The sequence below is a fragment of the Plasmodium malariae genome, assembly GCF_900090045.1.
Source record: "Plasmodium malariae genome assembly, chromosome: 8".
NCBI classification, from domain to species: Eukaryota; Apicomplexa; class Aconoidasida; order Haemosporida; family Plasmodiidae; genus Plasmodium; species Plasmodium malariae.
The window spans coordinates 929,215-941,903 of NC_041782.1; the positions used below are offsets into that span (position 1 = coordinate 929,215).

At 24.0% G+C, this 12,689-nt stretch overlaps 2 protein-coding genes across 2 annotated transcripts; one reads left to right on the top strand and one right to left on the bottom strand.

Annotated features, from left to right (window-relative positions):
* Positions 1 to 23: 23 nt before the first annotated feature.
* UTP13 (U3 small nucleolar RNA-associated protein 13, putative) lies at positions 24 to 3,909 on the bottom strand (the record flags this gene model as incomplete). The annotated part of the gene is given in 3 exon segments (XM_029004449.1): positions 24 to 1,508; positions 1,827 to 2,792; positions 2,806 to 3,909. 3 exon segments carry the CDS (start codon positions 3,907 to 3,909, stop codon positions 24 to 26), a joined length of 3,555 nt encoding a protein of 1,184 aa, XP_028861137.1.
* Positions 3,910 to 8,883: 4,974 nt separating this feature from the next.
* On the top strand, positions 8,884 to 11,780 carry PmUG01_08029200 (conserved Plasmodium protein, unknown function; the record flags this gene model as incomplete). Its single annotated transcript, XM_029004450.1, has 2 exons — positions 8,884 to 9,936; positions 10,131 to 11,780. The coding sequence occupies 2 exons, from the start codon at positions 8,884 to 8,886 to the stop codon at positions 11,778 to 11,780; spliced, it is 2,703 nt and encodes a 900-aa protein (XP_028861138.1).
* Positions 11,781 to 12,689: the final 909 nt, after the last annotated feature.

Sequence of the window (12,689 nt, forward strand, 5' to 3'; positions counted from 1 at the left end):
AACTTAAAATTTTTACTGCCCAATCAGTTCATCATCTTTATGTCCCCTTTGTAGTAGTTGATGTTAATTAACTCAAAGCATTTCGATTTTTGCAAAGACTTCAAATATCTATTTTTATGCCTCGGAATATAACTATTATAAATTTCAAAAAAATGTTGATAATTATTAATTTTACATATATCTGCGTAATCAATATATTTAATTACGCTGTTCAAAAGAAAATTTGATATATATGCAAACCTATGATTTATAATGAAAAAGGTGATAAATTCCATAAGTCTGTTAAGGTATAAGAAATAGGAGTGTTCACTTTTTTTTTTCATTTTTCTTAAAAATAAAACAAAGTTGTCATCATCATTGTGCAGGTCACTACCTCTCTGTTCAGTTTCCCTCAAGGCTGATTGACTCTTTTCCCCTAAATTATTTTCATTTTTCACGATCATGTTTTCCACCCTTCTTTGATCCACTCCCTTTTCGACTTTCATCGAATTATCTGATTCATTAGATAACATTTTTGACAATTGAATATATATATAATTTTCTAAAATATCTGCATTTTCTAAATAATTCTGAATATTACTAATTACAGTATCGTCACTATATACGTTCAACGATTTCACTTCGTTAGACTTGTCCTTCTTACCTTCTACAACATTAAAGACATGTACATCATCGGACTGCTCCCTGCGATTAATATTTCCTTCTTTGTTATAAGATTCATTATGCGATCGCTCCTTTTTGAAGTCGAACTCTTTTTTAATTCCTAGATGCGTAGCACCACTATTAGTAACATCACCATTAGTATCATCACCATTAGTATCATCACCATTAGTATCATCACCCCTTTGAACTATTTTTCTTAAACCATATTCGTGCTCAAATTTTTTTAAGATATTTAAAATAGAAAACGTATAGAAATTTAAATAATTCTCTATGATACTTTTAAATTTATATTTTTTACCAAGCTTCAAACAAATGAGTAATGATTCGTTAATTCTTTTTTCTTTTAACAAATTTTCTAGGCAGTTTTCATAAAATATGTGTTTTCTTTTTTCAAACATATTTTCAGTAACAATTTTTTCGCTAATATTTTTTAAAAACATCAGTTCTCCATTTACTGAAGCAGATAACAGTAAATTATGATTATTACAATTTTGTAAACAAAATATTTTATCATTATGATAATTGATATTTGATATTTTTTCACAATTTTTTATATTAATTATGCTTATATTACCATTGCTATAAGCATTAATCATACAAATATCATTCAAAATTAACATTTTCGTAATATTGAAATCTAGACTTTGTATACTTTTTAAACATTCAAAAGTCTTTATGTTCCATATTCTTACACTATCATATGAGTTACTGTATAAAAGTTGATTAGTCTTTGAAAACAAAACATTCTGAACTGACTTTTTATGGCCTTCCAAAATCTTTATTAACTTTAAGCTCCTCGTTTCAAATAGTTTTATCGTTTTGTCTTTGCTGCATGTGGCGACCATCTAAAAGGGGGGGCAAATAAAAAAAAAATATATATATATCAAAACAATCAAAATGGGAAAAACATAACATTATGAATTAAATAGGTATATTTGATATATATTCATGCAATTACTCTTCCTCTCGCACACGCGTCAATAAATATGCATATATATACATACATACACAAATGCATATACACATACACGTAAACTCACATGTACATACTTTCACAAATTCATATTTGGAAAAATGAATAAACACATGCAAAAGGCGCACCACACAACAGTCGTTCGGGAAAACGGAACAATAGAAAAGTGCATATATATTTCCCTTCTTACCTTCCCCTTTGGAGATATAGCTACGTCGTTAATTAAAATTTTATGGGGATAGATGGTGAAGTTACTTTTAACTATTTCCAAATCTGTAAAAATTTCATCCAATTTTCTTTTCTTTTTTTTTTTTTCTTTTTCCATATTGTCCACTTCAACTATAAAATTCCATAACTTTAAACTACAGTCCTCACACACACTTACAAGTATAACTGAAGGAAATTTCCTCAAATTTACATCAATTGCATTAATGGAATATAAATTATCTTTTAATATGTATAGGCAAGTATTACTTTTTAAACTCCAGACGAAAATATTTTTATCATTCGATCCACTAAATAATAGATTATTAGTTTCATTTAACTTAATACATGACACAACATCTTCATGTCTAATGAGTAATGTTTGTATGATTACATTATCTTCAAAACTTAAAATCCTTATAATACTATCACCCATTAAAATTATACATTTTATATCTTCCTTGTCATTGTAATCACATTTTACATCTAAGATAAGCTTTTCTTCTTCAATCCTTTTATTCTGTTCATCTGTTATGTCACTAGAATTTGGATTAAAAAGTAGCATTTCAAAAATACCCTCTATTTTACATAGATAATTTTTTATTAATTTGAAATTTCTTATATCATAAATTAATAAAGAACTGTCTTCTCTAAATATATATAATTTGTATTTTAACAAAAAAAATTTTTTTATATTACTTTCATTAATTAAAAGTTTATTCTCCTTAAACTTGAAGATTATATCTCCTTTCAGTGGGTTGTAAAAAAGTAGATTACCCTTACTATCATGTGTTAGTATTAACCATTTTATATTTTCGTCTTTTATTATTAATTTGCTTTTTTTATTTTTTGTAAAAACACTAGATGATATTATTAATGCACTGTTTATATCATTACCTAAATATATTTGTTTTATAGGGCTACATGTTACTATCGCGCTATTCTCTTTTTTTTTTTTTTTTCTTTTTTTTTTCACTGTTCTTCTGTTCCCTTAATTTTCTATATTCGCCCTCATCCCGCGAATTTAACATGCTTAGATTCCATATGTTCATTATTTTGTCATTTCCGATGCTGATGAATCCTATCAACTTATCTTCTTCTTCCTCCTCCTCGTATTCATCGCTCTCTTCTTCACCCCGTTTGTCACATTCTTCCTCATCCAGACTGTCACTCTTTTCCACCTTACTCTTGCCTCCCCCGTTCACCTTACCCCTCACATCTTCACCTTTCTTAACACGATCATCTTGGACGGCTAAAAAAAGAAAGTCCATTATGCCACTCATATGATCCTGGCAAGACATAATTTTTTTATTTTGCCCAACGTCATAAATGAAAATATTTTTTGTTATATCCGAACTAATAATAAAATTCTTGTACATTTTCAAGTTTGTAATTCTACTGTTATGTATTTTATAAGATAATAATAATCTATATGTATTGATATCAAATACATTAATTAAACCATTAATATACCCAACAACTAACTTTCTCCCTCCTATATTATTAAAATAAAAACATGTTATAACTATATTATCAGTTTTCCATATATATATTTTTTCTAAGTGTACCCAATTGTAATTATAAGAATAAATACTCTTTTCTTTATCTTCTTCATGATCATATAAATATATTTTATCTTTTATATCCTCATCATTAATTTCTTCTTTCTTTTCATCCACAGGCTCTATTTTCGTTTGATCATTCAGCACTAAAACATAATGGTGTATGTTGTTATCGTCAGTTGATAAGAACAAATTCTTATTCGAATAGTAAAAGTGGCTTATAGTACTAAATAAAGATATACAATATCTATTCAAATATTTTTTATGGTAATGTTCTTTTATATCATCAATACTCACACAAGACTCCAATACACAAGTAGGATACTTAGCATTATGTACATATAAGTTATTGTGATTTTCTCCCTCATTCCTTACCTTAAAACAATATATATTATTGTTACTTAAACTTAAAAATAATCCATGTTCCTTTGCAAAAAACACATCCTTATCCCCCTCGTAAACGTCAAAGAACTTTCTTTCAATTTCGGTGTATGTAACAACCGACATCAAAAATGTTAAAAGGGTAAGAAAAGGAATGAGGATGGGGAGGGGAAAGAAATGGGCTTACATACAAATATAAATAAATAAATGTATATCTATATGTACATATACACATATATATACATATATATATGTACGTTGTGACATAAAGTTTATAGTGTGACTCTTAAAATTTATAATAATCAAAACAAATTGCTAGTAAATATAGTCTATTGTTATGGATTTCTATTTTTAAACAATTTCAGAATTTTTTGTAAATTCTAATACATCTTTAATATGCGAGTAATATTTCTTCATTTTAATTTATTTTATATTTATGCTTGTATCATTATTTTTTTTTTTTTTTAAATGGATATAAATATATATGGCATTTTTCGTTCTTCAAAATTATGAAACTCTGTAAAGGAAAATATATATTTGTACAAAATAGGAGGAAAAAAAAAATTGTTAATATTAGCAATTTTTTTATTAAAATTGAGGAAAGTGACTTAAATGTCAAGAGTTGCGTAAAATAAAAAAAAACTATATACATTACATATATACATATATATATATATATATATATATGTATATATGTATATATATTATTGACCATAAATTTACCTACCCATTGGCGAATCTATCATAATTTTTTCATGTAAAATGATACTATATATATATTTCAAACAGAATTTCTTTTTATTTTTTTTTAATTTTAATACTTCATTTTTCTCCTAACCTCAAATGAATATTTAAAAAAAAAAAAAAAGAAGAGTATGTTAATTTATTATTTTACAACATTGTTATTTACATTGTTGCATCTTTTACTGTATTGTACAAGCCTTAAGCTATTATTTATTTATATAAACCATATATAATTCATTTTTATAATTTTTATTCCTTCTCATTAATTATGGTTATATATATGTATATACGTATATATGCATTATGTTAATGGTGCTATTTTATATTTTTTTTTTCTCAGTACATTTACCCAAATCTTTAACAGATAAAGTACTTATAAATAATGATATGATAATGCGCGTGTTTGTTCTTTCTGTATTACTATCGAATTACAAATATGAATAAAGTATTTCATATAATTCCGTAATAGAAAGTTATACATCTTGAATAGAAATATAATAGGAATAATTTATTAGATATTAAAGAGAAGCAGAAAAGAATAATATAAACCATATTGTTGTTATATTAGATGCCTACGGCAATATATGTGAGAACATATAAATGTACATTTCATGTATGCTTATACGAATAAGTATATTTACATCTTAGGTTTTTCGAACCTTTTACATGAATAATGTGTTCTTTTAAGTTTTTGAGGTCACCACCGGTTAAACTCGGGCTTTAAAATTTATATATACATTTGTTAGGAACTTTGAAAATTCGAGGAAAAAAAGCTTTAGTTACTGAACATATGAACAAAAGAGAACAAATATTGCAAAAAAATAGATCCGAAATAAGCTATATATATATATATATATATAATATGTTCTTGTAGTGAAAATATGGGAAAATAAAACAAAACTGATCGAATTTTTGTAATATATATTTATTTTATATATGCACCAAAATTCTGCATATATAGTAAATATATGTTGTGTAATAATTCTACTTAACATATTTAAACATCTTCCTTTATTTAAAAAAAAAAAAAAAAAAGAAGAATAAAGATATTTTAAATTCATATTTAGTATTATACTTACATTTTTCAGCATAAATTTAAAAAATTAATTTCACTACTGTTTTTAATTAAAATAATACGTAAAAAAATGGTGTAGGCTTTTTCGCTTTTAATAATATATTTGCCATAAAATTATTTATAGTACTATTAGTTATACCTCATTTTACACTCATATATTATATATTATATATTATATATTATATATATATATATATACATAATATAGAAAATATAGGAAATATGGATCTTCTTTGACGTGATATTATAACGAAAAAGGTATATTATTATCTCTTTAACTACATACAGATATATGTGTATGCCACTGCTAATTACTGTTAACTATAAATTAACAGTTGTATGATACTATATCATTTTTGGGGTTATAACAGTATTTGTCCTCTTTTTATAATTTTTGTTTTTTTTGAACTTAAAAATTCTAATAACTACCGTAGTAAATTTGTCAAAAATAAAAAAATATAATTGTTTGTATCGTCACAAAGCACATACATATATATATATACATATATTTATGTAGGTATATTCATATAAATAAATGTTTATTAGTAACACATGGATTTAACCTTTTTCGAATTGTTAAATTTTACATAGTTCATACTGCTTTAATGATTTAATAGCAGACATTTTCTTTTTAAACGTAAGGAATGTTAACAATATTATATAGTTATTACTGCATTATATATATGCATGTATGTAAGCATATTTTTTTTTTTTTTCATTTATTTTGCTGAAAAATACTGCTCTTTTGTCAAGTCACAAATATATTAGGGCTTTTTATCACATTTTATTTTCATCCTTTTAACAATTGTTTTTTAGCTATTTATATCTTCATAAATTCAAGGTGATAGTAGTTTTTACAATGAAATGTATTTGCATGCATAATAGTATTCATGTCACTCCGTTAAAAAAATAAATAAATATAGATATATATATATATATATATATATATACGTACACATATGTACACACATATACATTCCTATTTATATATGTATGCCCACGTAAAAATATTTATTTTATGGTTACTACTACTTATATTACTACCTTAAAAACAGCAAAAAGTGGTATTAAAAGTAAAAAATATATAGTAATAATATTCTTGTACTTATACCGAGAAAATCTCAATGAAAAATTGAAAATGTCATGGTATTTTATAAAAAAAAAAATTATTTAAGTATCGTTATATATCTTTTAATTTTATTTCATTTTTTATTCTCTTTCTTTTACTGCTTTTGAAAATGTATAGAATTTAAATTTATATATAATAATATATTTGTTAATTCACTTTCTTAAAAGTACTAGAATTTTCATAAAAATTATACATTAATTTACATATTGTATATGTGAATGGTATAATATATATATACGCTTTTATTATTATATTATATATAATACATATATTAATATATATGCACATATATATATTTAATATGTATACATTTTTTTCATATATGCAATATTTTATTCAGTTTGCATAATATTGTTTGCTTCAAACTTATTACATAAAAATGTATTAATATTTACTATAATGTGTATAATATGCATAAGTACACATTACACTTATGAATTCTGTTTAAATGACATTTCATAAGTAAAAACACATATCACAAGGAAAAAATAATAAGAATGCATTAAATAAAGCATACGTAACAATACTGAAGAAATATTCTTCTGATACAAGCTTAAATGAAGAAAATTTATGTTTCATTCCTTCGGCATATTGTAAGGAATATTGCAAATACGTAAAATTTTGAAATTACCTTTGAAGTTTAACAAATAAGAAACGTAAATACAAAGAGGTATACCACAATATCATCGAACATTTACTGTATATGTGTATATATTGCAAAGTAAAAAACGAATTGTTACAATTGATACAATTAATATATTACAATAATTTGTTGTTATATGTGTATATATATTGTGGAAAAAAGAAAACGTACGCATCATTTATTTTTTGAAAAAACACATGAAATAAGAAGTGAATTTAACATTATATAATACCCTTCATAAACGTGTGTTTTGAAGTTATTTTTCTTTTACAGTAAAAGCGTATCATTTATAAATACAGTGTTAAATAATTACATTAATGTATAAATAATATATTTTTTTTTTTTTTTTTTTTTTTTGCATATATTAATATAAATATTTGGTGCAGCTTTTTTTTTTTTTTTTTTTTTTTTTTTTTTAAATTGGCTTTTTGTCTATTTCAAATGAGTTAGAATTTTTGCTATAAATTGTCAATTTTTTTCCTTTTTATTTATTTTTTTTTTTTTTTTTTCTGAAATTTATTTGTTAAATATAATTATTTCTTAAATTTTTCATTTAAGTGAACAATTAATGCAAATAGACAAAATTTATGTATAAATAATATCGCGTTTTATGTAACTCTAATTTTAATTATAAATATTATGCACTTATTATTTATGAAAGAAAAGAGTAAGAACCTGTGTTATGTATTGACGGTACAAGCATACACATGTAAATATATTTACATAAAAATAAAGTGTATATATGTATATACATATTCTAGAAGTACGTACATGTATTGATTATATTTACCCATAAAAAAACACATATATTTGTATATATATATATATATATATATTGTATTTACATGTGTATGCTTATTAGCATACTTAAAGTACTATAATTTTTATGACTGTTGAATAATAATCGCAGAATATTATATGCTTTTTTATTTAGTCATAAAAATTACATACTTTTAATATCAACTCTTGAGCATCGTAATTTTCAATTTTCTCTTATTACATCTTACGTTCATTTAACTTTTGTATTGACATAAAAATCTTTCAACTTATATTTTAATTATTATTTCCAGTGTAATTTTAGAATAATCTCAACATATGCATTTATAACCATATATATATATATATATATATATATATATATATATGCTAATACATACAGAAACAATGTAAGCTGAGGATGTTTAAAATTATACACATATAACACACCGATATTTACCTAGGATGCAGCATCATTAATATATTTGCGTTTTCATTTTTTTGTTTTATAGTAATATATTTATTAATAAATGCAAGTGTAGATATCTTTTGTTTTTTATCGTATTACACAGTTTTGCGGTAAAATTTCAAGGAAGGCACTCCATATATGTATGTATGCATATATGCACGTATGTATGCCTTTGTGTGTGTGTGTGTGTGTGTTTGTGTGTACGTATATATGTATCTATATATATATGCACATATGAACTATTGGCAAATGATCAAATTGTAGAATAGTATAAAAGAAATACAATGAACACAACGGATGAAATAAATAATGAAGAAAAAAGAGTATGTCATCATAACTTGAGAAAAAATAGAAAACCACGTAGTTACGACTTTGAATACTATGAAGAGTCGTTAAATAAGCCACGAGGTAAAAAAAGAGGAAGAAAGAGGGGAAGGAAACCAAAAAACGTGCTATATGCAATTAATAAAAACTTGAACACAACTAATGTTGTAAGAGTTAAAAGGCCTTATATTAGGAGGAAACCAAAAGGAAATAATGTATGTGCAAATGATGATATAGAAAAAAATAAAAGTAATAATTATCTTTTAGAAAAATATGATAACCCATTAGAGAAAACCACGAATGTTGAACAAGTACGCACAAAAGGTAGAAAAAGAAAGAATTTTAATATAGACAAAAATATGCATTTATTTAATTCAAATGTTCCTCTAAGAAATAATAACATTAAAATTGATAGAATATGTGAATACCTTTCTTACAAAACAAATACAACGTGGAAATACATGGGTTCTACTGTCAAATTTAGGTTGATCAATGATCAACAAGAAAAATATATTTTTTTAAAAAATATGAAAAAGCACATTATATTCGAAATAATTAAAATTGCTATGTTTGCATTACTCAAAGTTAATTTAAATGATAATAATATTTATACCTTACATTTACAAGGAAAAAAAAAACAAGCACAAGAAGATTATACTAATCAGATGAATTTTTCCACAAGTAATCGCAGATGCTTAAATGAAAATAACATCGACAGTGGCACATATAGAAGTAATGTTAATAATGGGAAGAATAATAGTAGTGAGATGAGTAATAATAGTGAGAAGAATAATAGGAATAAGAAGAAGAATAATAGTGAAGGTACGAACATGGTTCATATTAAGAGCAATTTTTGTAATAACCTTAATAACAACAATAGTAATAGTTACTATAGCTACCATTTTCCTAATAAAGATAGGGCGAATAATAATAATAGTAATAATAATAATAATAGTAATAATAATAATAATATAATAATAATAATAATAATAATAATAATAATAATAATAATAGTAATAATAATAATAGTAATAATAATAATAATAATAATAATAATAATAATAATAATAATAATAATAATAATAATAATAATAATAATAATAATAATAATAATAATAATAATAATAATAATAATAATAATAATAATAATAATAATAATAATAATAATAATAATAGAAATAATAATTATAGTCATCATTCCAGTGAGAATAATTACTATCGTAACAAAGAAAACTTATTAAAAAACGATTTATCGGAAGAAAAGGCAAATTTTAATTTAAAGTCTTCTTATTATTATGATGCATTAATAGACATAAATAAAAGACTAGAAGAGAAAAATGATATATTAAATCAAGGTGTAACGGTTTCGGAAATTTTAGATTTCGTAAAAGAAAAGTATGAAAAATATTATGAAAATGTAAAGCAATACATTGTAAGTACATTAAATATTTACTGTGCTTTAAACATATTTAAATTAATTAGAAGAGGAAGATATGCAATATGTAGATATGATAATTTTAATATATTTAAAGTAAAATATTTTAAAAAATACTATAAGTTTTTTTATAATTTAAAAGGAGAGGAAGAAATTTTAATGAATGTGAAGAATTACTTGAAATCATTTTATTATGATAAAACTCAGAATGAGCCTAATACTATTATGTCAAATGAAAATGTAAGAAATAACGTACATTTTAAGGTAAATAAGATGAATGAGGAAGGGAGTAATAAAATGAACCAAGAAAAACAAAAATTTAAACAAAAAAAAAAAAAGCACTCTGATGAATTCGAAACAAGTACACATAAAGATATTCTGTGTGAACAAGAATATGTAATCACAAATGACAAAATCGTTACTTTTGAAAATAAACTAAATGCCAAAGATGAAAAAGGACCAAATGGTAAGCATGAAAATGATGCTAATGATATATTTGAAGCGAACAAGGATGATAGTACAAAAATGGAGCTTAAAAATAGTTATATATTTTCATTTAATAATATAAAGATGAATGAAGAATATAAGGAATGTGGTCAGGAAAAGACGAGGGCATTGTGTGAGGTAAGTAATGATGACCCACAGAAGCAAAACCAAGAATGTCAACAAAATGAAGAGTTAAATGTAATTGTTACAAACAATATGAATAAATACGTAAATGAAGATTTAGAGGATTATTATGATGGAAAAATAAAAAATGTTTTCATTGATCTAAACAAAATTAATATAAAATGTATTAAGGTTGTTTATGGAATGAAACATTTTTTTTGTTCCTATGATACGAAAGAAACAAATGATGAAAATTTTGAAATTATAAAAGTGCAAAAAAAATATGATGTTTTTAGAAGATCAAATCTGGTAAACATGAATCTAAGGTATAATTTCTTATATAACTCAAAAAGATTATTTAACTATAACACTGATGATAATAATAATAATAACAGTAATGCTAATAACGGTGAGTATACTTTAAATAGCACAAAAAATGTTATATTAAGAAGCAGTAATAATGTAAATATGAGTAAAGACGAACAAACACAAAAACAGCCACAGTATGGAAAACAGAAAAAGAAAAACAATGAAGATGATATAACGAGGCATGAAAAATACAATTATATTAATTTTAATTTAGGGTACAAAACTCTAAGAAAAAAAATGATTTGCATAAGACATTATATAAGTACAAACAAAAGAGAGGAAAAAGTATTAAAACCAAAGATTGAATCTAAAGTAAAGGATAAACCTCCAGCAATATCAAATGATAGCTTAATGAAAACTTGTTCAATAAATTCTAACCTATCGAACGTCGTAAGTGTTGATGGACTCTCCTCTATGAACTTTGAAAGTCACTGTTCTCAGTGAAGTAAATAAAAGAGTATGGAAGGTGGAAGAACAAGACAAAGAAGAAGCACAGCATATAAGAGAACCTTGTGTATGGGCATTATTGAAGCAGAATTTACAATACTGAGTAAACCCAGTAACAAGAACAAATTACGAAAGTATAGCTGAAATATATGCAATGTAAACAGGTCTATTGCAATACAAATACTGTAATATGTACGTCCATTTATTCCGGCAAACACATATATATATATTTATGTATCTTTCAAATAATATGAAACAAATGTGCGGATAATCGTAGTAGGTACTGATAATTTTAACAGTCCCTAAGAATGGCCTTTATTACTATATGTTATATATTATTATTACAGAGAAGTGCTAGCTATGCTCTATTTTTCTATGTAAATTTTGGAGTTAATATTCATTATTTCGTCTCAACACAAAAAGTGCAAAAATTGTTGAAAAACAAATTAAATTGTACATATTGTGACTGCAATGTAGTAGTGCACAATAGAAAAAAAAAATAGGCATCAAGCTGTAGGTAAATTAGAGAATTAGTATTTCCTCATATATATTTTTTTTTAAGTAAACATAGAAACTGTTCGAGCTGCTTATTCTATTTGCATACACATATATACATTTACCCATTTACTCGTTCACCCACTTACATATATTTACACATTCATAAATCATTTTGTCTTTAAAGAAAGCCTAAATTTTTTCGAGTGAAAATCCCGTCTCACCTATTTCCTTTGCTTCTAAGAGACGCATAAATCATTTGACGATTTTATAGTTCGTCAATTATCATTTATTTTTAATAGACATAATTTTTTATATTTCTGCCTGAATATGTATACATAGCGTATATATGTACATAAAATATGCATATTATTTTATAATCTTTCTTTTCTTTTTTTTGCTTTGCTATGC